The sequence below is a fragment of the Quercus robur genome, chromosome 1 (assembly GCF_932294415.1).
Source record: "Quercus robur chromosome 1, dhQueRobu3.1, whole genome shotgun sequence".
Taxonomy (NCBI): domain Eukaryota; kingdom Viridiplantae; phylum Streptophyta; class Magnoliopsida; order Fagales; family Fagaceae; genus Quercus; species Quercus robur.
The window spans coordinates 815,238-840,405 of record NC_065534.1 but is presented as its reverse complement, the minus strand read 5'-3'; the positions used below and the strand labels follow the sequence as shown (position 1 = coordinate 840,405).

The 25,168-nt window shown below is 33.6% G+C and overlaps 3 protein-coding genes and 1 long non-coding RNA gene across 10 annotated transcripts; 3 read left to right on the top strand and 1 right to left on the bottom strand.

The window, feature by feature from the left end:
* The first annotated feature begins 265 nt into the window (after positions 1–265).
* LOC126714621 (mitochondrial intermembrane space import and assembly protein 40 homolog) lies at positions 266–3,173 on the top strand. 2 transcript variants are annotated; one of them, XM_050414847.1, is made up of 4 exons: positions 266–588; positions 1,594–1,624; positions 1,699–1,828; positions 2,559–3,173. In XM_050414847.1, the coding sequence occupies exons 1-4, from the start codon at positions 450–452 to the stop codon at positions 2,727–2,729; spliced, it is 471 nt and encodes a 156-aa protein (XP_050270804.1). In that variant the 5' UTR covers positions 266–449; the 3' UTR covers positions 2,730–3,173. The 2 variants fall into 2 exon arrangements, with proteins under 2 accessions (XP_050270804.1, XP_050270814.1); XM_050414857.1 differs by having other exon boundaries at positions 271–588; positions 1,594–1,625; positions 1,703–1,828.
* A 3,692-nt stretch (positions 3,174–6,865) lies between these two features.
* LOC126714603 (uncharacterized) lies at positions 6,866–8,977 on the bottom strand. 5 transcript variants are annotated; one of them, XR_007651641.1, is made up of 5 exons: positions 8,880–8,960; positions 8,399–8,468; positions 7,836–8,271; positions 7,471–7,510; positions 6,866–7,317 (listed from the first exon to the last, which is right to left on the bottom strand). XR_007651641.1 is itself a non-coding variant. In XM_050414821.1 (3 exons), the coding sequence occupies exons 1-3, from the start codon at positions 8,461–8,463 to the stop codon at positions 7,933–7,935; spliced, it is 309 nt and encodes a 102-aa protein (XP_050270778.1). In that variant the 5' UTR covers positions 8,464–8,972; the 3' UTR covers positions 7,835–7,932. The 5 variants fall into 5 exon arrangements, 1 of the variants encoding a protein (XP_050270778.1); XR_007651644.1 differs by having other exon boundaries at positions 8,929–8,945; XR_007651639.1 differs by lacking the exon at positions 8,399–8,468 and having other exon boundaries at positions 8,880–8,977.
* A 1,277-nt stretch (positions 8,978–10,254) lies between these two features.
* Positions 10,255–12,753, top strand: LOC126713414 (uncharacterized). The gene is made up of 3 exons (XR_007651342.1): positions 10,255–10,381; positions 12,028–12,148; positions 12,620–12,753. It is a non-coding gene; the product is annotated as an uncharacterized LOC126713414 (long non-coding RNA).
* An 8,320-nt stretch (positions 12,754–21,073) lies between these two features.
* On the top strand, positions 21,074–24,892 carry LOC126714592 (uncharacterized). 2 transcript variants are annotated; one of them, XR_007651635.1, is made up of 5 exons: positions 21,074–21,862; positions 23,139–23,236; positions 24,110–24,171; positions 24,342–24,807; positions 24,865–24,892. XR_007651635.1 is itself a non-coding variant. In XM_050414806.1 (4 exons), the coding sequence occupies exons 1-4, from the start codon at positions 21,091–21,093 to the stop codon at positions 24,463–24,465; spliced, it is 1,056 nt and encodes a 351-aa protein (XP_050270763.1). In that variant the 5' UTR covers positions 21,074–21,090; the 3' UTR covers positions 24,466–24,892. The 2 variants fall into 2 exon arrangements, 1 of the variants encoding a protein (XP_050270763.1); XM_050414806.1 differs by having other exon boundaries at positions 24,342–24,892.
* Positions 24,893–25,168: the final 276 nt, after the last annotated feature.

The following is a 25,168-nucleotide window of genomic DNA, read 5'->3' as shown; positions in this document are numbered from 1 at the left end:
AAAAAAAAAGTAATTGTTCTACATTATTTAAGGCAGTATTTTGTGTATAGTATAATTTATTTCACTCTTCCTTAAAAGTTACTATGACTTTTGAGTGAAATTGTGGTGTGTTTTTATGTTAGAACTCATTTTCCTCTCCCGTGTGTTTGTTTATCCAAAAAAAAAAAAAAAAAAAAAAAAGAATTAGGTCTCATTCACTTCTCCTCCCCAAGAGCTTATAATAAATAATATTAAGGGGGAAAAAGGAAAAGAAACAGAAAAAGTAATATTTAGTTGGGCAGCTAAACATGATGGCCCAATGGCTCTTTCAATTGTTTAATGGTGTGTGTGGGAACTTGAACTTGCGCGTGCGCCGTCATGAAATTTCTTGGAAATTAAGGTGAAGCAGCCTGCCGCCTGAATAACTAAATTTCATATTTTCGGTTTTGTGCGACAAAGGCAGGAATAGGATGGGTCAAGTGCAGAGCGAGGCGGCGGCGGCAGCAGTAGATAGCGAAGGAGAGCAGTTATCCCCTGCAGTAACACCACAATCGGATTCTCACGCTGCTGCCGCTACTTCCTCCATAAACTTGGACTCCCTTATTGCTGGTACCTCTTATTCTATTTCCCCAACACCCCTCTGCCTCTGCCTTATTTCTCATTTCATATTTCACGGGAATCCAATTATGGGTTTCATTTTCATGCCTTTCTTTTAATTGTTTTCGTCATTTTTTTTTTTAAGGAATTGCTTGTAGATCTTTTATAGCAGTAGTTTTAAATGTTGTAGAGGTGAACAAGGGTTGTCATTAGTTGCTTTTATTTTTATGGTATACAATGTTACGTGTGTTTTAATTTAGATATCAGCATACCCTATAAATAATCAACTGTAAGACTCGTTATCATTAAACCAACCCCCCAAAAAGTTAATTAGGATTTTGGGATGCCATTGATTTATTCTATTGTTCATATTTTCTTCTTTTATTTGTTACCAAAATGAAGTAGCTGTAGCCTGTACCTGTGTAGTGTCAGTGTCTGTATGAAATCATGTCAAGTTGGTGCTTCTTTCTTCTAAACAAGTGCAGAAAAGGATCAGCCAACCCGATTTTCTACTGATATATGTATAACACTTACAATCCCACCTTCTCATTTGACATGTAGCATGAAAGACTTAAATTGGGGCTCTTCAAAATTCAGACTAGAAAACAAAAAAAATAACAAGAGGCATTTATGAATGTAGAAGAGAATAAGAAAACAGTAAACCAAGACGAACAAACTTTAACTTTAATTTATATTTTCAAGACACTTATTTTGTTTCAGAAAGCCAAGGTTTGCATTATGTTACAACTTTTGGTGGTATCTTATTTAAAAGACCAAAGCACACAATTTTTTGGCTATGCCGAGTCCCAGAATATAATTAAGTCACATTAATTTTAATAAACGAATATAAACTCCCCCCCAACCCCCCTAAAAGAAAAAAAAATCCAAAAGAATTTGTACCACATACTACATATGTTTTTGAAATGCTGGTGTCCTCATTCCTGTATACCTTGTTGGATAATTATATTTAGAAATTGGTGCAATTTCTGACAATCCTGTCTTGTTTTGCATTTACAGAAGCTGCTGCATATGGCAATGATGAGAATGAGGTTGGTTCATTTTAAAGATTTAAACTTACTCCTCCATTTCAAAAGTGAATAATTCAATTGAAATTTCCATTTTTCAGTCTCTCGAGGCAAAGGCTCAGAAAGCTTTAGAATGCCCTTGCATAGCTGACTTACGAAATGGTCAATGTGGATTTCAATTTTCAGAGGCATTCCTTTGCTTCCTCAAGAGTACGGCTGAGGAAAAGGTAGTTTTGACCTAACACATTTGATTGTCTCTACTTTGTGCTGATGTTGGATCTCTTACATGCAAATAATTATTCCTGTATACCTTTTCCATATTTTTACTCCCTATACTTTATGACATAAAACTTAGTATGGCACTTTAAATGTGATAAGCAAAAGTTAGGTATGGGGGAAGGAAAACAACACCTGAAAAAATGTATTGCATCAAAATTGAAGCTGTCAAAATAGAACATACTATGTTCTTTTAGGTAGGAAATACTGCAGTTCTTAAAAGCTGGCAGTAAATTATACATCTTTAGAGCCTGTTTCTTTTTGGTTACTTCAATGATCATTTGGCTACTGTGGAGACAGGAGAACACATTAGGATTTAGGAGTGTTTTCTTAATTTTTTAAATACTAATTAAGATGTTGATTGAATTTTCATATCTCTCATCTTCCCAGCTACCAAATGGCACATTGTTGGATTTGAGGGCTCATATATTTGTAGTTTGTTGGCATTTCTGCTTATTTACATAACTTGATGCTGTCAATCTGCCTTTACAAGGTTGATGGCCAGGAAATTTTTAAACTGGATGCTTGGGAAGTTAGGGACCATCGAGTCTTCCATCACCAGAGCATGGTGTTTGTAGGATCAGACTGAATTTGATAGCATTCTATCAACTTTTTATTATTTTTAAAAGAATCTCTTAACTTTTGAAGGCGGCTAACCTGTTACGTTTTTCTTCTTTGAAGGGCTCAGACTGTGTGCACCCATTCGTGGCTTTGCAGAAATGTATTAAAGCTTACCCCGATGCCTTCTCCAAGGACATTCTAGAAGAGGATGAAGTCAAGAAAGAGGAAAAGCCAACGGAAGAGTACAAAATCAGGCCTCCTCTATGGGCCAAGAAGAAGTCCAAAACCTGAGCTTTTGCTTAGGAATCAGAAATGATTGAATACTCTTTGTGAATAAAAGTAACTTTTGTTGTTACAAAGCAAAACAATGATTTATACTGACATGGATAAAAAGATGCCCGACATTGTTCCGTATATTTGTGATTTCACATAGAATGTGAATTTTTCTCAATGGAGATCCACTGAAGCATACCCATAAGGACCAGATGATGAGGAAGATATGGCTGGGGATAAATGCAGTACTATTATGCATTTGTACTGGATTAAATGACAAAAATGATGGTATGATGAGAAATGACCAGGGTATGTGAACTCTGATTTGTAATATCAAAACTTAACTATATTTCTTTAGCGTGACATGCCTTAGGTTTAAATTGTTCACAATATAATAAGTTTTTATTTTTATCGTTCTTTACCCTTGAAAATAAATTAGAAGATTCGACATATTACTTTCAATTGCAACCTATCCTCTTGTGGTTTGGTTTTATGTTTTATGATCTATCACAATTTAGTCCCACAAAACTTTTCATTTGCTAAATTTTGATTCTTTACTGCTTATATAAAAATTAAATTATAAAGGAGTCTTTGGATTGAACCCTACTAAAATTGAAATGTCCTTTTCAAAATGTTAGAATCTTGTGAAAAATAAAGAAGAAAAGAAAATCACATTTTGGGAGGCGGAAGGGAGAAGAAAAGACATTATCGATACTACTATTTAAGAGCTTCCTCCATTTAGACTTTAAAATTTTGATGTCCCAAACTAAGCTCATACATAAATCCTACTCAAATAAGAATTTAAATTCACAAAAAAAAAAAAAAAAAAAAAAAGTCATGGCTGCCATAGCAAAATAAAATAAAAACCTTAAAATGCTAAATAAAATCATTGGACTCTAATATAGGGTTGCGCAGCAACTTGGCATTTGAAGGAATTGTCCAACTAGTGCGAGAGAATATCAACTACAATAATGATCTACCACAGAATGTACAAAAATTGCGATGAGATATTTCTTGGCAAGCTTTCATTCCACTCATAATCTTCCTGCCACATTCAAGAAAACACAATATTCAGTAGTGAAAGAAACAACATTAAACCAAATTTAAAGCAAAAGAACTAACATTTTTACTAGAAGAACTCAAAATTATTTTTAATAACAACTAACAATAAAAACATGATTGGTTACCTGTTGCTGAGGGAAGATCCAAGTTAGAAAAAGCTCTCTTGATACTCTAACATAAACAAAGACCTTCTTTTAGGATTTTGATCAGCTTTGATACAAAACTCCTTATAACCAAAAATATTTCTAATAAGTTGAGCATTCATCATGAAGATGAAAATTTTCAAAAAAAGAAGGGTATTCCACGATTTTCACTTTCTAGTTTAACTCCTTTTCTAGAACTCACTAGGTGCAATGTTTAATATAGGTGCTGCACTTAAATTTATATAGGCCTGAAGGTATGTTTTCATATGCTTCGCAACATCTAATTTGTAAAATAATCAAGACATGATATGCTCAAAAATTCCAGCCCAACAACTATAACTATATTGTTCTTTGTTCCAATTAATTCTCCTTATTTGCAAAGATATTGTAATATCAACTTCCTAAATTAGCTAAAGCTCACAACTTTGAATGGATTATTTTTCAATTGCACACCAATTTTTCCTTCTTAAGCTTACGCAAGAGACAAGTAATTATGCTTATAAGGTAAGAAAGAAAATTGGAGTGATGTTCAATACTCGTGCATGTATTCATTAAAAAGGCATGAGGTTCATTGGAATGCATGTATCCAAAGAAAAAAGAATCCAAATTAATTAGAATTTGAAATATACGAATACATTTTACTACCAACATGTTAAGATATCAATTGATTTCTATTTTATGTAGGTGGGATTTAGTCACCCATAGGTTATTCAAACAAATTTATCGGTTAAAATAACTTGAACCCATTTCCGTACCTTTTTTTTTTTGATAAACTCATTTACATACTTAATTAGACCTCGACCGATTAAGAGCTTTGTAATTCAATTAGTATCACTTAGGCTTTGTAGATGAAATCTAACTGGAATGCAGGGCTAGAAACCTTGTGTATATAATTAAATCCTTCTAATTCCAACTGTAAGTGAACTCTGATGTTTTGTTGCAAGAGCCACCTCCACAATTTTTTCCCCTCTCTTGGATGGGTGAGGAGGTATTCTTTCAAAAGTAATTGATGGTACCTAAAAAAATCCAAAAACTATCAGCATCATCAAATCATGGGATTCTTTAATTTTTGCTAAACTATATCAAGGGTTAATATACAATCTTAAGGCTTATCATCCAAAATGTAAAATTAAAATTAAAAAGTTAATCTTTACAAGTGTTTAATGTTTATCCCTTCCAAGTAAGTTGGACAGATCTCAATACAACACAACTGTTTGAGATAATTAGGGTGTGATTCAATCAAAAAAAAAACTTTAATTAGTATGTGTAATCTTGATATTGTAGATTATGCACTGTTGTTATTCGATCTTGTTCTCTTTGCAAGAAATCTAGTCCACTACCAAAGTCCAATGACTATTGGCCACACAATTTTATCAAACTTTTGGGATCACTTGTAATTATTATTTTATTTTTTTTCTTTTGAGTTTTGATACGGGATCTTTGGGCTTTTTTTTTTTTGGCCAAATATTCAGTTTTTGCCAAAAAAAAAAAAAAAAAAAAAAAAAAAAACTTAAAAATCTCTGCTCGAAGTTATTTTGTTATCTAGCCCTTTTTGGAACTTGAGTTTGTCCAACTCGATTCTTGAATTCCAAGTAAAAATTGAGTCTAGCAAACTCAAATTCCTAGCAAATAGCTTTTCATGTGGATTGTCTAAAGTCACAATTAGATTTATAATGATTTGGCCGTTGGGGGCTCCATGGCTAAGTATCTAAGTAAGGCACATACACATCTTTTTGTCTTGTTAGATGAAATGTATACAGGAAGTTAATTTATGAATGATCCACCCTCTCTTTATTAACATTTGGTGAAAGTTGAATCGTGAACCTAGTACTAGATGATAATGTTTCAAATTAAATTGTACAGTCGACCTTGCTACACTTTTTTACTTTTTTTTTTTTTTTTTGATTGCCTATCTCATTTGATCTTCAAACAAAGTTAGAGCATCCACAACAATGGAGCTAAAAATTTAGTTTTTTAGCTCCACCAAAAGTTACTTTATCTATTTTACCTACACACATGTTATAGCAGTAAATCTATTTTAGTTTTCAACACAATAAAATAATATAAACATCACAATAAAATAATATAACTACTACAATAAAATAATCCATCTCACTACAATAAAAGAAGAGAAAAGAAAGAAAAAGGAAAAAAATATTTTTTTAATAGAAGAGGATAGAGAAATTTAATAAAATAATATTTTTTTCTTTTAGATGTTATGAACAGTGCACATCTATTTATAGATGTGCACTGTAGCAATTGAGCTAAATTTTTTAGATTTAGCTCAACTGCTGCAGCAAAGTTTTTGTGTTTGTGGAGCTAAATTTTAGCATTATAGCATTATAGCTACACTGCTGCAAATGCTCTAAGTTGCTATGATGATTTAATGTGGACAAACATTTGCTCTTTATTTCTTTTCCCCTTTTTTTCCTTCAATTTTCTGGCCATAGATATTTCGTTTGGAGTGCCATACTTGTGTTGTACTTGGTGTCGTACATGCCATATCATGTTATAATTTTTTAAAAGTCGCTTGTATCATAGTGTCATACCATTATCTGTGTCCCAATATCTATACCTATATCTGTGTCCATCAGTCCATGCTTACTAGAATAAAGGAGACTCATTTTGGAATTTTTTTTAAAAGAAATTTTTACACTTACAAAACTAAATAGGCAGAAGGTTGCAAGTTTGCATTGAATATTATCAGCTTTTCTATTTCCTCTGTTTTCCCCAAAGGCTGCAACTTGGAAATTTTGCATTCATCTCAATCTAAAATTAAAGTTAATAAGATTAAAGAATATTGCATTTTCCAATGGGGGCGATAAGGTTAAAGATGATGAAGCTATTCCCTATTTGACTTTGGAAATTATCTAGTGTTCGTTTGAGAACAGCTTATTTAATTGAAACTGAAAACTTTTTGCAAAAAGTACGGTATATAAAACTAAAAAGTAGCTGAAATAGTATACCCTTCATCTTATTTGCAAAATTGGCATTCTTAGCCATATCTATTTTATCATGAATTTATGCTCATAAGAACACACAATCAAACACAACTAATTTAATGGAATATAATATGTTTCCATGGAGCCCTAAGTCCAAATTTATTAAGACCTGGATGAATGGTGCTGAATCAAGACACAGACCGTACCACTCAAACTAGTCAACTTGAAAATTCAACCACTTGAGAAATGAGCCTGGGTTTAGCCTCTGTGAAACTCAACAAAGCTTTCATTCCACTCATAATCGTCTACTCCCATCAGATTGCATTCCCCAATTGGGGGGGACATTGAGGGGGACAGAGTGAGTGAGATCCTTGCTAAGAATATGCATTTTTAGAGCAAAACGGTCAGAAACATCTCTGACAATAATAGGCTTATCATCATCATCATCTTCTTCTTCACCTACAATTAATCCAACACACATTAAATTGAAGTCAAGAAGCGTTAGTTAGTGAGATTATATTATATACCCAAAAATACAATGGAGAAAACAAATATTCAAAGAGGGACAACCAAATAATGAGCTAAGTTGGAAGTTGATCTTAGAGGCCATACCAAAACATTGTCTAACCCAATTGAAGGTAAAGCTTTTTCCCTGGGCAGAAAAAAAAAAAGGGGTCAGACTTCATTATTATATAATGGCGGTGCAATCTTAAAAAGAATTGTGCAGTGCAAAGCAAATGTATTCAAACATGACATGACAGTAGGGAATATCACACAAATGTATTTGAGGACCATTATTATTAAATGGAAACAAAGAAGTCAATAAATTAATGAATGCCTCAAAGTGAATCAAAACCAGGAAGGGGAGAAAGGGAGAGAGAGGGGAAGGGGTTATATACAAGCCAGAACTTTTTTCATACGTAATATTAATATAGAAGAAGAGGTAATATCAATTTGAAAAAAGAAGCGATGTGTACCGGGCAATAGGTAAACTGAAGAATACAGTGAGTATCAAACTTTGGTGGCAGCTTCAGTTGGCCAAATTCATCATCGACCTTTTTAAGATCAAGACCACTAGCTACTTCTAATTATAAGTTTTTTCTTCAGAGTGTAACTGGTGATCCAGTCAGGATAAAAGAGATTAAGCTGGACTGGAGACCCTACAAAAACATATTATTATAATAAATAATTAAAAGGGATGAATGAAATAGTTAAAATTCAGTTGGCTCAAACTTCTTCTTCTGTCACTCATCACCTTTCTTTTTCTTTTTCTTTTTCCGTAAAGGAGGATGTATTTTATTATCTGATTCATCAGTCGATAATTCTTCTGATGATTCATCAGACCATAATCCTTCTGATGATTCATCAGAATCTTCTTCTTCAGATGATGATTCTTGGATGCTCAACTCGCATCTTGAAACAACAAACAAATAAACATATATAATAAGTCGAAATATCTAAATAAAGAATAATATATAATAAAAAAAATCATTCATGTTTATTTGCATTTAATTATTAAGAACAAAGTATTAGCAATTACATGGACTTCGAAACGGCCTCTACCGGTTCTGGGACCAACTCTATTGGTTCTGCGTCCAATTCCATTGGTTCTGTGACCAAACTCCATTGTGTCGTTCGTTAATCATAACAGAAAAAATAAAATAAAAAATAATGTGCTATTAATTACAAAAGTCATCTAACTTTGAAAGCTTCAACAAAACCTAATACAACAAAGATTTATACAAATCCGATTGAAAATCTGAGTAAACATACAGAAGACAAACGTGGTTACAATTAAAATTAATCGAATAATTTTGTCAAGTTGCAGAGGATATTAAACAAATTAACGCCTAGCAACCGAAAATACACAAAATGTCTAACAGATCAAACAAAGCCAACAAAATATAAAACCCTAATCGTCCTTTCCCTTGATTTAATACTAAATATCATCATAGGTCTCTAGTGCCAATTATAAAACAAACAAATAATCAAACAAAACCCTAAGTCTTTTTTAATTGTACCAGGAGGCGAAGGAAATGAGGGAGCAGCGTCTAGACAAAGATTGATTACCAGCGGCTAAGGGTTTCTAAAAGCACTGACAATGAGATAGGAGAACCTGAACTTATATTTATAGTATACAACTGGGCTTCTAAAGTAAAATTGTCTATTAGCCCATTCTATTAAGTTAATTACCAGTCCTTTCGGAATTAACTCTCTCAGAGAGGCCGGAGTCCAACACGGACAGTGGTCATGGGTTGGTGCAAGCCGAATTGGGCAAAACCCAATCAACCCACTTGTTGTAGGCTGTAGGCTCAGCTTTGATACAAAACTCCTTATAACCAAAAATATTTCTAATAAGTTGAGCATTCATCATGAAGATGAAAATTTTCAAAAAAAGAAGGGTATTCCATGATTTTCACTTTCTAGTTTAACTCCTTTTCTAGAACTCACTAGGTGCAATGTTTAATATAGGTGCTGCACTTAAATTTATATATGCCTGAAGGTATGCTTTCATATGCTTCGCAACATCTAAGTTGTAAAATAATCAAGACATGATATGCTCAAAAATTCCAGCCCAACAACTATAACTATATTGTTCTTTGTTCCTATTAATCTATATATATATATATATATAAAACCGAAGTCTTTGAAGTTCCCACAAAGACTAAAAAAAAAACCGGCATTATCAAAAAGGAAAAAAAAAACACCCAAAAATTTCAAACCGGCATTATCAAAAAGGAAAAAAAAAAACACCCAAAAATTTCAAATCAGCATTATCAAAAAGGAAAAAAAAAAAAAACTTTTTAAGACTAAAAAAAAAACCGGCATTATCAAAAAGGAAAAAAAAACACCCAAAAATTTCAAACCGGCATTATCAAAAAGGAAAAAAAAAACACCCAAAAATTTCAAACCGGCATTATCAAAAAGGAAAAAACAAAAAAAAAAACACCCAAAATTTTCAAACCGGCATTATCAAAAAGGAAAAAAAAAAAACACCCAAAAATTTCAGCCCTTAAAAAACAAAGCTCAAAACGTAAAAAGAGGCTAAAACCAAAAATTTCGTCAGCACAATATTAAAAAAAAAAAAAAAAACTTTTTAAGACTAAAAAAAAAAACCGGCATTATCAAAAAGGAAAAAAAAAAAAAACCCAAAATTTTCAGCCCTTAAAAAACAAAGCTCAAAGCGTAAAAAGAGGCTAAAACCAAAAATTTCATTCTCCCCAAAACCAAAACCCAATGAAAAAAAAAAACTCTCTCCCCCTTAAACACAAACACAGTAACGCAAACTCATCAAACTCCCTCTCTTCTTCTTCACACAGTCCCATCTCCATCTTCAAACGCACAATTTCCTCTATGCCTCTCTCTACACACACATTCCCCTGCCTCCAATCTTTGTCCCTTCTCTACCTTCAAACCCCTAAACTATAGTCCGCAGGCGCTAGCCACCCACTCGTTTAGTGGCAGAAAGTTTTTGATTTTGAGACTTTACCATCTGACCAGATTCTCTCCGCAAACATTACCAGTAAGTTTTTATTTTGTTCTATAATTTGGGATGTTAAATATGATTTAGGGTTTCGTTTTTGGTTGTTAAATATGATTTAGGGTTTCATTTGGGAGTGTTTGTTTTGAATGATTAGCTTAGATTGATGGGTTTGGAGCCCGTAGTGGGTTTTATTAATTTCTATTATTGGCCGCCAGGGAGACCTATTGACAAAAGATGTTAACAACAAAAATTTGTGTTAAATGTTATTTAGGTTTTGTTATTTTGGGTTAATTTTTTTAATTTAGTTATTTTGGTTATTGGTTTTAATTAAGGTTGAATAATGAGAAAAGCAGAGCATGATAGAAGACATCTACAACACCTAGAAGCAAAAAAGGTGGAAATATAATTGAAAGGGTTTCTGGGTGTTGGTTTGATAGTCTCCCTCAAATGTGTGGGACTCTTTGATGGTGAGCATGCTTAGATGGGAGGATTTTGTGTTGATAAAGGAATTTGGGTTAGGGTATGGTGGCAGACCTATGTGTTTTAGTGTTTTTTTTTTTTAATGGTTTTTGCTTTGTTTCTTAGATTTAGATGGTTTATCCTTGATCACCGTTCTGTAGTTGAAGCTTGAATGTTGTAGTGTAGTCATTTGACAAATGCAAATTAATTGTTGTTTAATTTTGTTGCTTTAAATTTAAAGGTGTTAAAATATGTTGAATAAGTTATAATGATCATTGCAATAGAATAAATGTTTTTAAAATCAAACAACTACAAGATTGTGCTTTATGTTAACTTGGGATTTTCATTTGAATAAAGCAAATTGATTTATAAGGCAAGCAGTGTTATGGTCAAGTGTGAAAGTTTTAAATTTAAATAATGTCTTGGCTTTTGGATCCTTGGGGCATATTTTGATATGATTAGGAAAGGTCACTGTGCAGAATCCATTGTGTCATTTAGAGTACAAAATATTTACATTTCGTACTCTATGAAATTTGAGTGCAGTTGATTTATGCTTGGTAAAAAATTTATGTCAGTTCTGTGAAAGTCCTCTATTGTTGTTTGGATTGTTTTTTGTTTCTTTTCATGCCAACATGGTTTGTGCTGTGACTGATGAAATTGAGAGAATTTAGTTGAATTCAAGGTGACAGCCCTCCTAAACATTATTAGACAAGAAGAGAATAGTTTTTTATGGAATCATATTTGCTGCCTCTTATTGCTTGAGCCATAGCTTAAATACAATTATGACAAATTCATTTAAAGCTATTAAAGATGTGTGCTTGAGACTTATTAAGTTTTGTTACAAGGTGAATATTTTATATCAATATCTATTTGTTAGCATGTGTTTGAAAATTTTAGGATAAATGAGTTAGACTATAATTTGTTATTTTTTGCTTTCCAAATTACAAGTAGTGATATATCCTGTTAAATTGGCACTGCATTCTTCTTTTTTATAATAAATAAAAAAATTGAAAAAATTTGTTCTTCCATTGGACCTTTAAAGCTTTCAATTTGAAACTTTTGTTGTGAAAAATAACTGGTAGTGATGTTTGTGGCAGATTTGAATTTAGGATTGAGGTCAATCTCGATGCCATGGTTAGTTTTCTATATCGTATGTACTTTGCGTATAGTTTATTGTTTATGATGCTTTGTTTACTCACCTATTTAGAGTAATGTTCATGTTACAGACACATCTAAGAATTTGGAAGCCCATTTTGAAGAATGCTAGCACTGTAGCAGAGAAGTTCTCCATGGAAGTCACACAAGATCTATGTTTATTTGTACTCCCTCAAATAGCAGCATAATTAGGTAGGATTTCTTACGATTTGTGTTATCATTGTTGCTAGGTTGAAAGTCTTCTATGATATATGCAGATAGCTAATTACTGATTAATAAGCCTACAAGTTGCGTGAGAACTTATTTGGAAATACATGGTAATGGTGGAAGCATTTTTTAGATAGAAATTATGGGAAAATTTTGCTAATAATAATAGATAATTTTTCTGGGTGGTGATTGTTTAATGCAAATTGTTGGGATGGGTTTTAGGGCCAAGAAAGTTGAGAGTTATGGACACAAACTTGAGTTATGCAAGGTTACATGTATTGGTAGAATTGGTTGCGTGTTTAAGTTTGGAATAGGTGTGTATCATAGTGTTTACTAATTGAATTTGAGACATTAACATTAACTTGGCATTTGTTTAGAGAAATTAAACAACTACATGAAAGATTATGTGTTTTGTATGTTTGCTTTTGTTTACTGTGTGTCTTAATATGGATGCAGGTGGGATAATAAATTTGTGCTGTCCTACTAGGCAAGAAGCAAAGGCAACCATGAGATTTCAAAGGGTGATTGGAGATGATAATTTAAATGGAAGTTTTAGCTAGATGACATGACTAACAATTCCTATTAAGAAGAGTATTAAGTAAACCGTATATCAATGATATGTTATCAATGACTAAGTTTGGTTATATATATATCAAAAAATTGTAAAAGAGTCATGAAGGTAAAATTGAAAAGCTACATACTGATGCTTTTGTAATTACTCATTTGAAATTCAAACCGGTTTCAAAAATATAGTTTGTGGTTTAGAGCATTTTCTGTTTTCACTAATTGTGTTTTGTTTCCATGTACCTGTTTTTAAAATACATGTAAATTTGGTCAAATATTAATTTTTATGCCTTACAGGGAGGAGTACATAAATTTGATTTTGGAAGATGTTGGAAAAGTCAATATCGAGAGGGAGAGCAAAAAACTTTAGGTGGGTTCATTTTCTTATTTTCCTTTACTTTTAATCTCAGAAATGTGCATACTCTAAATGTGGTACATCTATTTTGTTATTTGTCGATTACATATAAAAAAAATGTACAGGGTAGATTCTTCTTAAGAGATGCAACACAACAGTCACCTCTCTCTCTCTCTCTCTCTCTCTCTCAATAGTGGAAATAATGATTTCAGAAATTGTGTAAATTGGTATTATGTTGCCTTTTTAATCCCATTGAGGTCTAGCATCTTTGTTTACTGGCAATGTTAGAATTTAGATACATCTTGGACATCAAGAACGATTAATGTAATTTATGAAGATATTTGATTGAATGAGTATGGAATTAACTATATTCGTGTAATTAATTGTATTGGAGTGTACTTATATTAGTTATATATTTTCTAAATATGATCTCATGATTTCTCATTGTATGTGATAGATTTTATTACTTTGTAAATGATAGATTTTATTGGTTTGGTATATAATTTATATATATATATATATATAATTTTTTTTTTCATATTAAGTTATTAATAGCTTTCCTGTGCATTGCACGGGTTAGCGACTAGTTCTCCTTATTTGCAAAGATATTGTAATATCACCTTCCTAAATTAGCTAAAGCTCACAACTTTGAATGGATTATTTTTCAATTGCACACCAATCTTTCCTTCTTAAGCTTATGCAAGAGACAAGTAATTATGCTTATAAGGTAAGGAAGAAAATTGGAGTGATGTTCAATACTCGTGCATGTATTCATTAAAAAGGCATGAGGTTCATTGGAATGCATGTTTCCAAAGAAAAAAGAATCCAAATTAATTAGAATTTGAAATATACGGATACATTTTACTATCATCATGTTAAGATATCAATACTTTTTTTTTTTTTTGATAAACTCATTTACATACTTAATTAGACCTTAACAGATTAAGAGCTTTATAATTCAATTAGTATCACTTAGGCTTTGTAGATGAAATCTAACTGGAATGCAGGGCCAGAAACCTTGTGTATATAATTAAATCATTCTAATTCCAACTGTAAGTGAAATCTGATATTAATTGCTTTAGCCCAAACCAAAAGTCAGACATTGATACTATTGGTACAAATCCCTATCAAGCATAGGCGGGGTTGAGGGATTTTTTCAACCTAACCCACTAGGGTAAATTTAAAAAAATTTAAACCAACTCAATTCATTATAAGGGTCTAACCCAAGTGGGTTGGGTTGGACAATTTTTTTTTAATTACTATTATTTTTTACTAAATTGAGCATTATAAAACACTATCACAAATAAAAGCAAATTTATAACCATATAATCATAAACATAACACCAAACACTAAACCCTCTAAATGAGTTTGAAAATCCTAATTTAAACATATAAATACCCTAAGTTTTGAGCCCATTCAAAAAAAAATCAAATCAAGAAAGCCTAAGATCATGAGTATACCGTAGACTTTGGAGGAAGGCATTGGGCCATAAAGTCATAACATATCCTGGATTTTGAATCAAAATTCAAAAATCTCTTTCAAAACTAAGAGACCCAAGATCATGAGTATGTCATAGACATTATTGAAAAGATGTTGGACCCATCCATGTTTTTGGAATATTTTGAAATCCTAAAACCCAAAGACATGGGTAGGCTCACCAAGAGCCCAGTAAGGATTAAAAGATGAAATATTTTAGAACCAATTGACAAAAATCTTTGAACTAGGGGCAAGGCCTATTTGAGAATGAAAGGTAAAAATGGATCAAATTTTCGAAACTAGGGGCAAGGCCCTCATGAGGGGAGAGAGTGAATATTCAAGATGGCTTAGTAATGGTACAAATAAAAGACTTTGATGTGTTGAGATAAAACTTGGTCACCTCTTTTTTTTTTCCTCAAAAAAAAAATCCAAAAAAAGATGTGGACTTCTAAATATCATGGCTCATTTTAAATACAAGTTCAAACAAGTTTTTCACGAGAAAATAAAATTTTTTCAAATCATGATGGGCTTGAATTATAAATGGGCATCGATCTTTACGTTTAAATTATTTGATGAGACTATATTGTTAGGTTCTAAAAATTTGAATTCTATTTTGTATGTGTTGACAAACTGAGAACAAAACATGTCTAGTCTACGTGTTAGGCATTGTTCAAATGTGTGTGTTTCAAGGTTCAAGTTCGAGCTAACTGCAGAAAGAAGAGTCAAAATCTGTCAATCTCGATAGATTGAAAATTAGATTTGACCGATCAAGAATCGTAAAAATCAGATTTTGCAGAAGTTTAAAACAAGGTTCGTGCCCGCAAAAATGTTTAAGGTTTCAATCCAACTTGTCCACATATAAAAGGGAAACCCTAGTTACGTTTTGAAGACTTTTAGAAGACTTGTGTGCTACTCCTTGTGAGATTTGAGAGGTGTTGTACCTTCTAACTACACAAGTGTTTACCGGAGCAAGATTTACAATCAAGTATTGGTAGAACCTAGTTGCTGCTACAAAGATCAAGAAGTGAAGGTGATCTAAAACCTTTAAGTGGAATCTCAAAGTCATAAGCGTGGGTGCTTGTGTTGTAGTAATTCCAAGAAGAGAAGGAGTTCATGAATTCGGAGCTTGCACAAGGTTGTGTCAGTAAGTTACTACTTGAGGTAGCAAGAGATTTAGGGTTAAATTTGATTGTAAAAACTTCGATTCTCTTATAGTGGATTTACTTTACCTTGAGGATTGTTAGGTCAAATTTTCCCCAGGTTTTTACATTAAAACAGTTCGTTTCATTAGTTTTCCTAGGTCATCAGGTCGTGGTGTTATTTACTTTCTGTTACTTTGCATAATATGATTTATTATTGTTTAACCTAAATCTGAATAATTAACCTAAGTAATCACTTGGCTAATATGTTAGGTTAAACAATCTGTTTTAAGGGGTTTAAACAAACAAACAAGTGGTATTAGAGCGGGTTAGCTCTTATATTTAGGTTTTTATACTTAGAGTTGATTATTGACCCCTACTGTCATGGAACACGGTCACTCCCTAGTGATTCCTCCTCACTTTGATGGGAATAACTATGCTTATTTGAAGGTTATGATGAAAACCTTTTTGAAATCTATTGATGAGAGAGTATGACTCTCTATTGAAAACTGTTGGGAAAGACCAACCACTGCTATTGGTGAATGGACAACTGTCCAAAAAGAAGCAGTAAGCTTTAACTATAAAGCTATGAATGTAATATTCAATGTTGTTTCTATGGAAGAATTCAAGAGAATCTCTAATGTGGAGATTGCTCACACATCATGGAACATCTTACAAATGGTGCATGAAGGCACTAAGGCTGTAAAAATCAATAAATTGCAGCAGTTGACCTCTAGATTTGAAAGCATCAGAATGTGTGATGATGAGTCTTTTGATGAATTCTATGCTAAGTTGAATGATATTGTTAATTATGCTTTTAACTTGGGTGAAGTTTATGATCAACCTAAAATTGTTATGAAAATTCTTAAATCAATAACTGAGGATTTTAGACCCAAAGTGACTGCCATAACTGAAAGTAAAGGTGTGGACTCTATTCCTATAGATGAACTTGTAGGATATCTTCAATCCTATGAATTTGACTTACCCAAAACTAGCAAATCCAAATCTATGGCTTTAAAATCTGTTGATGATGAACTCTCGATAGCTTCTTGACAGATTTTCGATCCATCAAGAAAGTTTTTGTCTCGCTGATAGCTTCTCGATAGTTGTTCGATCCATCGAGGCCTTTTTGTCATCTATAGATTCTCAACAACACCTCGACAGATTTTATCTATTGAGATTTAGAGCTGGACAGATCCTCAATCCATTGAGCTACATTTTGTTTAAATAGCTTCAGCACAATATCAGATTTCATTTCTCTCCTTTTCTCTCGACCCAAACACTTTTCTTTCACTCCTTTCACCTTCCTCACTTGGATTTCGGTTTGATCATTGCTTTTCTTCATGCTTCATGCATTTCACGATTTAGACATAGGTTTTTGGGTTTTCTTTAAATTTTTGGGGTTTTTGAAAATTGTTTAGTCTTTTGTGAAATTTTTGGGATAGGTTTTGCTTAAATGATATTATATGATCATGCATTGCATTCCATTTGCATTTTCACAATGTTTCATGCATTTAGATGTGTATTTATATGTTGAAAATTGCGTGCTAATAGGTTTGAATTAGGTTGAACCCATGATGCAATTATTTTTTTGCATGTCACATGTTCATGCATACATACTTTTTTTTTCTTTCCTTTCTGGTACTATCTATTGATTGGTGCTTTTCTGTTTTCTCTCTCTCTCTCTCTCTCTCTCTCTCTCTCTCTCTCTCTCTCCCCCAGATAGTCTGCTCAATGTCACCCAACCGCAAATCTATTCAGTCTCGGAACCCATTTTGTTTCGGGGCATCATCTTCTGATTCTACTCCTCTTCATGTCAAGTTTCGTGATGATAAGGCCCCGTAAGGACTTCTCAAAGAACTTGTCCAAACGTGGCATTCATTCGGAATGCCACGTTATCTTATCGTACTTCTCCAATACTACTTTTCCAACTGTCATACATAGGCGGGGTTGGGAATCTCTATGTGAGATACCCGTGAGTTGTCCCTTCGTGATCATACAGGAGTTCTACTCCAATATGCACGGTTTTGATTCTTTAGTACCTCAGTTTGTAACTTTTGTTAGAGGTACTCGTTTGGTAGTTACTCCAAAGCTTATCTATGAAGTGCTACATGTTCCAAAAGAATTGCATCCTGATTACTCCGGATATCCACGTCTAAGGACTATGTCCAATGACGAACTTCTGTCTCTCTTCTGTGAGACACCTTCTTCGTGGGGTGAGCGTCAAAACACTTCATGCTCGAGCTTTGCAAAAGGTTTGAGGTTCCTGAATATGGTGATGACATTTGTTCTATATCCCTTGTCTCACTATAATTTTATTACTGAGCCTCGTGCTCGCTTTTTGTTGTCCCTCATTAAGGATCTTTCTATAGACTTTCCCTCTCATTTCATATTCTCCCTTATAGATGTCTATAAGGATATGGCAACCTGTGACAAACTTATCTTTCCTTCTACTATCACGAGGATCATTCGCCCCTTCACTCTCTCCTCCTCCACAGGTGGTGTGACGCTTGAGGCGATCATGGCGCAACTTGAGCGCATGGATGCTCGCCTTGGTACTCTTACTGCTGAGTTGTATCAGGTGAACACTCGTGTGCTACCACACTTATTGCATGTAATTGAATCTAATTAATTAACTTGGCTAATTAATTGATTAATTTACTAAAGGGATCAATACATTTTTGGCCTATCATATGTGTATGCATAGGCGAAAGGAAAGGGGAGAGGGCCATGGCTTCCTTGACTTTTTGAAAAATATAAAATTTGACAATAAACTTGCTTATAGCCTAAAACTATAACTTTACTTAATATCTTTTTATTGGATATGAATTTTATAAAATCCATCATTGGATTACATATTCTTCTTATATTCTCCATTCTTGCAAAATTTTAAAAAGATTAAAAATCAATAAAATATTTAAATTTTAAGTTGTTATAGTATGAAATTATGCATAAAAATAAATTTATAGATCAAATAATAAATAACATCTACTTAGCACAAAATTTGATATGTGTGTTACAAACATAAATAACTTGCAATCCAACTATTAGATTTTCAAAATACATATCAATGTTAATTTTTTTAGTAATAGTTATAGTCTTAAGTTATAATCAAGTTTGCAGCCAAATTAACTTTGTCATTTCAAAAATGTGTTGTTCAAACTTTTGGACAAACCATTCTACTCCTTGTCTATGTGTAACGACCTAAGGAAAAGCGCTAGCCACATCTGCGCTATATCTCAAAAGGACTAGTCACAATTAAGGTTCCTTACAGTTATTAATAAAGCCTAGTTCAACCCAGTAAATACTCGATGTCGGACACATCACACACCCACACACATCACACAATCAATCAAATTGGGGCATCACAATCTCCCCCACTTAAATCCCTAATGTCCTCGTTAGGGCCTACTTTGTGGGGTAGTGTCTCTGAGCTCACATGAGATTACCGGGCCGGCTCTGATACCATATGTAACGATCCAAGGAAAAGCGCTAGCCACATCTGCGCTATACCTTAAAAGGACTAATCACAATTGAGGTTCATTGCAGTTGTTAATAAAGCCTAGTTCAACCAGTAAATACTAGATGTGGGACTCATCACACACCCACACATATCATACAATCAATCAAATTGTGACATCACACTATAAGATATCTTGGAAATCCTATGGACTAATAATGGACCAATAGTGTGATGTATGGAAATTTTAGAACTCATACGAGCACTCACATCAAAGAGTCTAAAATAGAAAAAGTGGTCATATATACACATTTTGGCCCAAAGAGCATCCACATCAGTGGGTATAAAGATGTGTAAACATATCATCTTGTTACGGTAATTGCACATATATCCACAATCACAGTTCATTTGTAAATGATTTTTTAATTTTTTTTCTCTCACTTCGTTACTGACCCATTCTACTCACATTCTTCCTCAATTTTCTCTTCCCCTTCGTCTTCCTCTTCCCCTTTGTCTTCTTCTTCTTCTCTTCGTACAAAATTGCTGCCCCAACCCAAGAATAAAACCACCGCCTGGCCTAGCCTTAACCACCAGTCAATGTATCACCCAAATACAAAAACTCCAAAACTTAAATTAACAATAAGTCATTATAGAACCAAGCAAAAACCAGATGAAATCAAAACCTAAAATTAATCAAAACCTAGATGAAATCAAATGAAGACCATGGTGGCGTGACACCAAGTGGGAAGGGATTGGAGGTGCCAGTAGTGGGTTGCTACAACGGGGATTGCTTTGGTTGTTGGCAGTGTTGTGATGCTGGTGATAGTGTGATTGTGTCAAGTTTGAGATGCTGTTGTCTTCTTTGTAACTTGTGTTTGGATTTGTTGGATTTGTGGTTTTGAGTTGGGTATGATTTAAGTTATTTTGTTGGGTAGTTTATAGAAGAAGAAGAAGATGATGATGATGTGGATTTGAGTTAGTTTTTTGGGTAGAAGAAGAAGAAGCAGCGACAGCAAAGAGCAGCAATGACGGTTGAGAGAGAGGTTTTGGAGGAGAGAGAGGTGAGGGGTGAGAGGATTGGTGTGGTTTGGTCTGGGATAAGAGAGAAGTGAGAAGTGCAAGTTATCTTTAGAGAGAGTTAAATAATAATTAAAAAAAAGAATAAAATGATTATTTAAATAAAAATAGTGTGTATAATAGATAATTTGATGTGGTTGGTGTTTTTGAAAAACGATAGTGTAAAATAGAAAAATTGGGTTCTTATACTAAAATAGATAGCAAATTTTACAAAGATTGGTTCAATTGCTCTAATAGTCAATTGAACTCATATCTCTCTATTTATTTATTTTGAAAAACTCTGAAGGAATGTCAAAATTTATTATTAGATGAAGTATAAATTTCGATGAAAACTGGTTGATCATTTTCAAAATTTTACCTATTTGTAAAATGTACATACTGAATAAATTAATTACATTAAATGTAAATTGTTTTTGTTTTTGAGAAACAAGTATATAAATAGGTTGGTAAATCTTCTTTTGTTCATGAAATAAAATAAGAAATATTAAAGAATGAACCATTTACATTCTTTATCGAATAATATTAATTTTCAATAATAGATAAAAATTCAATAAAAAAAAACTATTAAGCTTAAATACAAAAACTTAATATGTATAATATGTAATTGTATTCATTCTTAATTGAAACGTGTTGGTGTGCATGGGATTCAGAGATTAGAATTGAAAAAGTTCGGGAGAAAAAAAAGAAAAAGAAATGCATTAGAAAATCAAGTTGATTATTATTTTCCAAATTTTATCCTAAAATAAAGTAATTGTAGTAGGGAAATTAAAAAAAAAAAAAAAAAAGAAAAGAAAAGAAAAGAAAGGAAAAGAAAAAAAAAGTCCGCCCAAAAATGGAAGGGGAAGCACATTTTATATGAGAATCGAATCGAATCGAGTCGAAGGAAAAGGAAGCCCTCTCTTTAGAAATCAGAAATTGATTATGGCTTTGGCTACTGCTACTGCTTCTACTTGTAGTTGTTCTTCTCAATTGCTTCCCCGCCCTAAGTTTTCAACACTGCCTTTTCCAATTCCATTTGCTAATCCAAGTCGTTATCGTCGTTTGTCAATTTCCTTTGCTGCGGCGAAGAAAGATTCCAATGCTATCCAGTCCCAAGACAGCGACAAGAAGAAGAAGAAACAAGTAGAAGTGGAAGAGGAAGAGGAAGTGGAAGAGGAGTTGCCTTGGCTTCAAGAGAAGGCCTTGGATGTGGTTGAGTTCACTGGGTCCGTGACTCAGGCCATTCCCGGTCCCCGAGTTGGCACCAGCTCTTTGCCTTGGATTCTCGCTCTCCCTTTAGCCTATGCGGGTCTCACCTTCGTCATCGCCTTCGTTAAGACTGTCAAAAAGTTGTCTTCTCCCAGAGAAAAGCGCAGGAAATTGGTCAATAAAAACGCTTTCCTCTGCAAATCCATAGATCAACAACTGCACTCTTTAACGCCTGATGCCCTCAAGGCACTCGAGAAAAAGACAGGTTTTGGGATGCAGGAAATATTGCGAAAGTACATTCGCTATGCTTTGAATGAGAAACCCTTCAACCCTGACTTGGTTGCTCATTTGATTCACCTCCGCAAAGCTTCTATGTTGGATGATTCCCAGGTTGCTTCCATTTTAAATGACATTTCTGCTCGGATTGTGCGCGATAAGGGTACCTACATTTTCATTTTCTAGATTCAAGACTCTTATTTCATACTTGCTGCTTGTAGTTGTAGTAATGAGTAATGAGAGTCTCAAAAGTTTTTCTATTTGATCACTAGGCAGGCAATGACACTACAATTTGTTTGGAATGTATTCTTCTCTGTCATACTCTTGTCCTCAAGTTTTTTTGTTATACATTAATCCCACATTCAAACAATCTCGACTTATTGAACCACCACAGGCAAAATTAACTTCTCCTCATGCGCCTTGAAATTCCTGCCTACTTTTTCCTCCCAAACGAAAAGACCTTCTTGTGATTATGGCTTGCAACAAGTAATGCTTTTTTATTCTTGAGACATCTGAAACTGCAATTTACTACCATATGATTGCCATTATAACATCTTTAAGGAAAAAACCATACCTTTTCTATATAGAGTTTCACACTGGTTTTTCCTCCCTTTGCATATAATCTAGCTGCAATACTTGCTTGTTCTCTTATTTGGACTAATTTTGACTTCTTCTGTTTTCAGTTCCTTAATCTAGTTAGTTTCCCTTCTGTATATGTGCTAACTTTTACATGTACACAAATGTGCGTACGCATATTAATCACTAATTTTGTAGGAAACTGCTGTAGTTATTTATGCAAATTATGGTCAATTGATCAACCGTGAACCTCTTCCTTTGGGGCATAAGGATTGTTAAGGTCACACTGTAACATTATTTTTTATATTATTAACTTACACATGCACACAATGAGTCTTGAACCTATGGCCTTACCTTCACCCACACTATTGAGAGGAAGAAGTGCCATTTTTTTTTTTTTTTTTTAGTTAGAGCACATTGGCTCCTTGTAACTTTATTGCTAGTAGGCAGCATCATAGGTAGTAGACCCTGTATTGTGTTTTGATTGGGACTCTTTTTCTCTCTAGGCCCTGAAATCTAGGATTTGTTATTCTAGTTAAAGCTATTCACAACCTAATACAAGGCATGCTTTACAAAACTAGCTACTTGGAAGCAAACCAAGGGGAGGAGACCTTTGTTGTAATGAAAGCTTATGCTCTTTTCTCTTCCATTTTATTCTTGATTTCTTCTTCTCTTCTCTCACCCTTTACTAGTGATGGGATGTCTACATTGCCGTCTTTCTCATCCCCTTGTGCACTTGATATAATTGAATTTGCCAACTTAACCTTTTGAAGGAACATTTGGAAAATGAGAATTTAGTTAGAGAAATACCTCACAATTGATGCTATGCTATTGGATACTTATGGCTTGTCTATGATTTTCAGGCCCAGTTGTCATGGAAATGTCAGGTTATTCTGAAAAGGGTTTCAAAAGAAAACTAGCTGTTCAGGCCCTTTTTGGAAAGGTTTTCTATCTGTCTGAGGTAAGTGGCTTAACAGTTGTTGCATTGACTTTTTAACACCACTACATTGCTTGCTGTTATTAATGCATATATCCAACTCTTGTTAGTATAGAACACTTTTTTACCCATTTATGTTAATTTTTCAATGTAAGTTAATTCTGTGACTGGTTGAAAAACTGCCTCAAGAAAGGGGAAACCGAAAGTTTTTCTTGGAATTCTTTTGGCCCTTGTTCCTCTTTGAAGTTTTAAACAAGTTTGCAAGAGTTAAGCCTGCCTGACCCAAGCATATCAAGTAAAGGTTTATACCTTCAAATGGTTGAGTAGATAAGTAGATGTTAAGGTTTATGGCTTTAAAAGTATGGATAACCAGCTTTACTGTATTATCGGGCCCCTCAAAACATTCTTGAATAGAAATGGTTTTTGATTTCTGAATGAGGAAGACACGTATATGTCAGATTTGGCACTGGGCTCCATGATCCTGAATTTTTATTCCTAATGAAGCATAGTACATATCTGACATTCATGTAAGAATTCCCAGTATATTGTTGTGCACTTAACTTGCATATGATTGTGCCGGCTAAGTCCATCCTTTGCTGGAAGAACGTTAAAATCAGCAACAGATCTCAATATCTTTAATATGAATTTCTAAATTCTGACTTTTAGCTTATGTTCTTTTGGGGGTGAAAGGGGATGGGTCGTTCAAACCAATTTGCATGTAAGAATTCCCAGTATATTGTTGTGCACTTAACTTGCATATGATTGTTCTGGTTAATTAAAATTTTGGTCAAAAAAGTAGTTTCAAACTGACTTGATTACTTTGAACTTAATTTGTGGCTTGCTCTGGATTTTAATGCATTGAAATTGATCATACTTTTGTTTGACTTTCTGGGCCAGCTGCCGGAGTTCTGTTCAAGAGATAGCTCCTTGGTTGTCAAAGAAATTTTTGGAGTTACAGAGTATGCCTCGATCCTTAATTTTGGGCTTTTTGGTTCTCATAAAGAAACAAAGGAGTTAAAAGTGCTATAAATTGTCATTTTGACACATTTAACTCTGCTGTTTTCTTTCTGTGATACTTCAAAATCATTGTTTGTGGTGCTCACTCATTTTTTGTTTTTTCCTCCCTCAGTGATGATGCAGACAAACTTAGGATACACACTCTCTCTGAAGCTGGGGATATGGATTCGCTTGAGAAGATGGTTGATGGTTCAGATTCAGAAGATTCTAGTGAGGAATCACCTTCTGCTCCTTGATTCACATGTGCAAATTCAAAGATTCTAGTGAGGAATCACCTTCTGCTCCTTGATCCACATGTGCAAATTCACTTACTATTTAGCGCAGAATGCTTTTAAGAAAGGTTGTGGGGGCTTTTTCACTTACTGGGATGGCGTTATTGAAACTTGGTTATGGGTTTGAGCTATGTTTTTAACAAGTCCTGTAAACTTGAAAATTTTGATGAGTGCATCAGTTCAGATTCTATCATAGGTCACTTTTAAGGAGTGTGTATGATTTCAATTTTGGTTGGGAATTTTCAGTACCTGAAATTCAGTGAGGTTCCATTGACATGCCGAATATTTTGGCTTCAAAAGATAAAGGTGAAATTCAGTGAGGTTCCATTGACATGCCGAATATTTTGGCTTCAAAAGATAAAGGTGAATTGCAATTTATTATTTTTATTCATTAGGACTGGCTTTTGTTATTGTGATTCTTGTGACAGATATTCTTTGTTCAAATGACAAGATGCTTGGAGGTATAATATAAGTGATTAAAACCAACAGCTTTTGGCTGGTTTTTGATTTAAAATCCTTTGCTTGGAGTTGGAGGTTAGAGTACTACTTTTTCAGATGGGCTCGCGTCACCTACAAGTCTCATTAACTCATCTCTTTCTTCATTGACTTGGCAAAAGATATTAAAATCCTTTGATTTGATCAATTAGAGCTTTGTGGTATTGATCGG

Excerpts from the sequence above, each read along its gene's own strand:
- LOC126714621 (XM_050414847.1), top strand. The coding sequence starts at position 450 with ATGGGTCAAGTGCAGAGCGAGGCGGCGGCGGCAGCAGTAGATAGCGAA. Across the intron at positions 1,625-1,698 it reads TATGGCAATGATGAGAATGA|TCAGTCTCTCGAGGCAAAGG; the intron begins GGTTGGTTCATT and ends AATTTCCATTTT. Across the intron at positions 1,829-2,558 it reads AGAGTACGGCTGAGGAAAAG|GGCTCAGACTGTGTGCACCC; the intron begins GTAGTTTTGACC and ends TCTTCTTTGAAG.
- LOC126714592 (XM_050414806.1), top strand. The coding sequence starts at position 21,091 with ATGAGAATCGAATCGAATCGAGTCGAAGGAAAAGGAAGCCCTCTCTTT. Across the intron at positions 23,237-24,109 it reads AGGTTTTCTATCTGTCTGAG|CTGCCGGAGTTCTGTTCAAG; the intron begins GTAAGTGGCTTA and ends TTTCTGGGCCAG. Across the intron at positions 24,172-24,341 it reads GAAATTTTTGGAGTTACAGA|TGATGATGCAGACAAACTTA; the intron begins GTATGCCTCGAT and ends TTCCTCCCTCAG.
- LOC126714603 (XM_050414821.1), bottom strand. The coding sequence starts at position 8,463 with ATGGAATTGGACGCAGAACCAATAGAGTTGGTCCCAGAACCGGTAGAG. Across the intron at positions 8,272-8,398 it reads GAGGCCGTTTCGAAGTCCAT|ATGCGAGTTGAGCATCCAAG; the intron begins GTAATTGCTAAT and ends TGTTGTTTCAAG. Across the intron at positions 8,019-8,113 it reads AAAGAAAAAGAAAAAGAAAG|GGTCTCCAGTCCAGCTTAAT; the intron begins GTGATGAGTGAC and ends ATGTTTTTGTAG.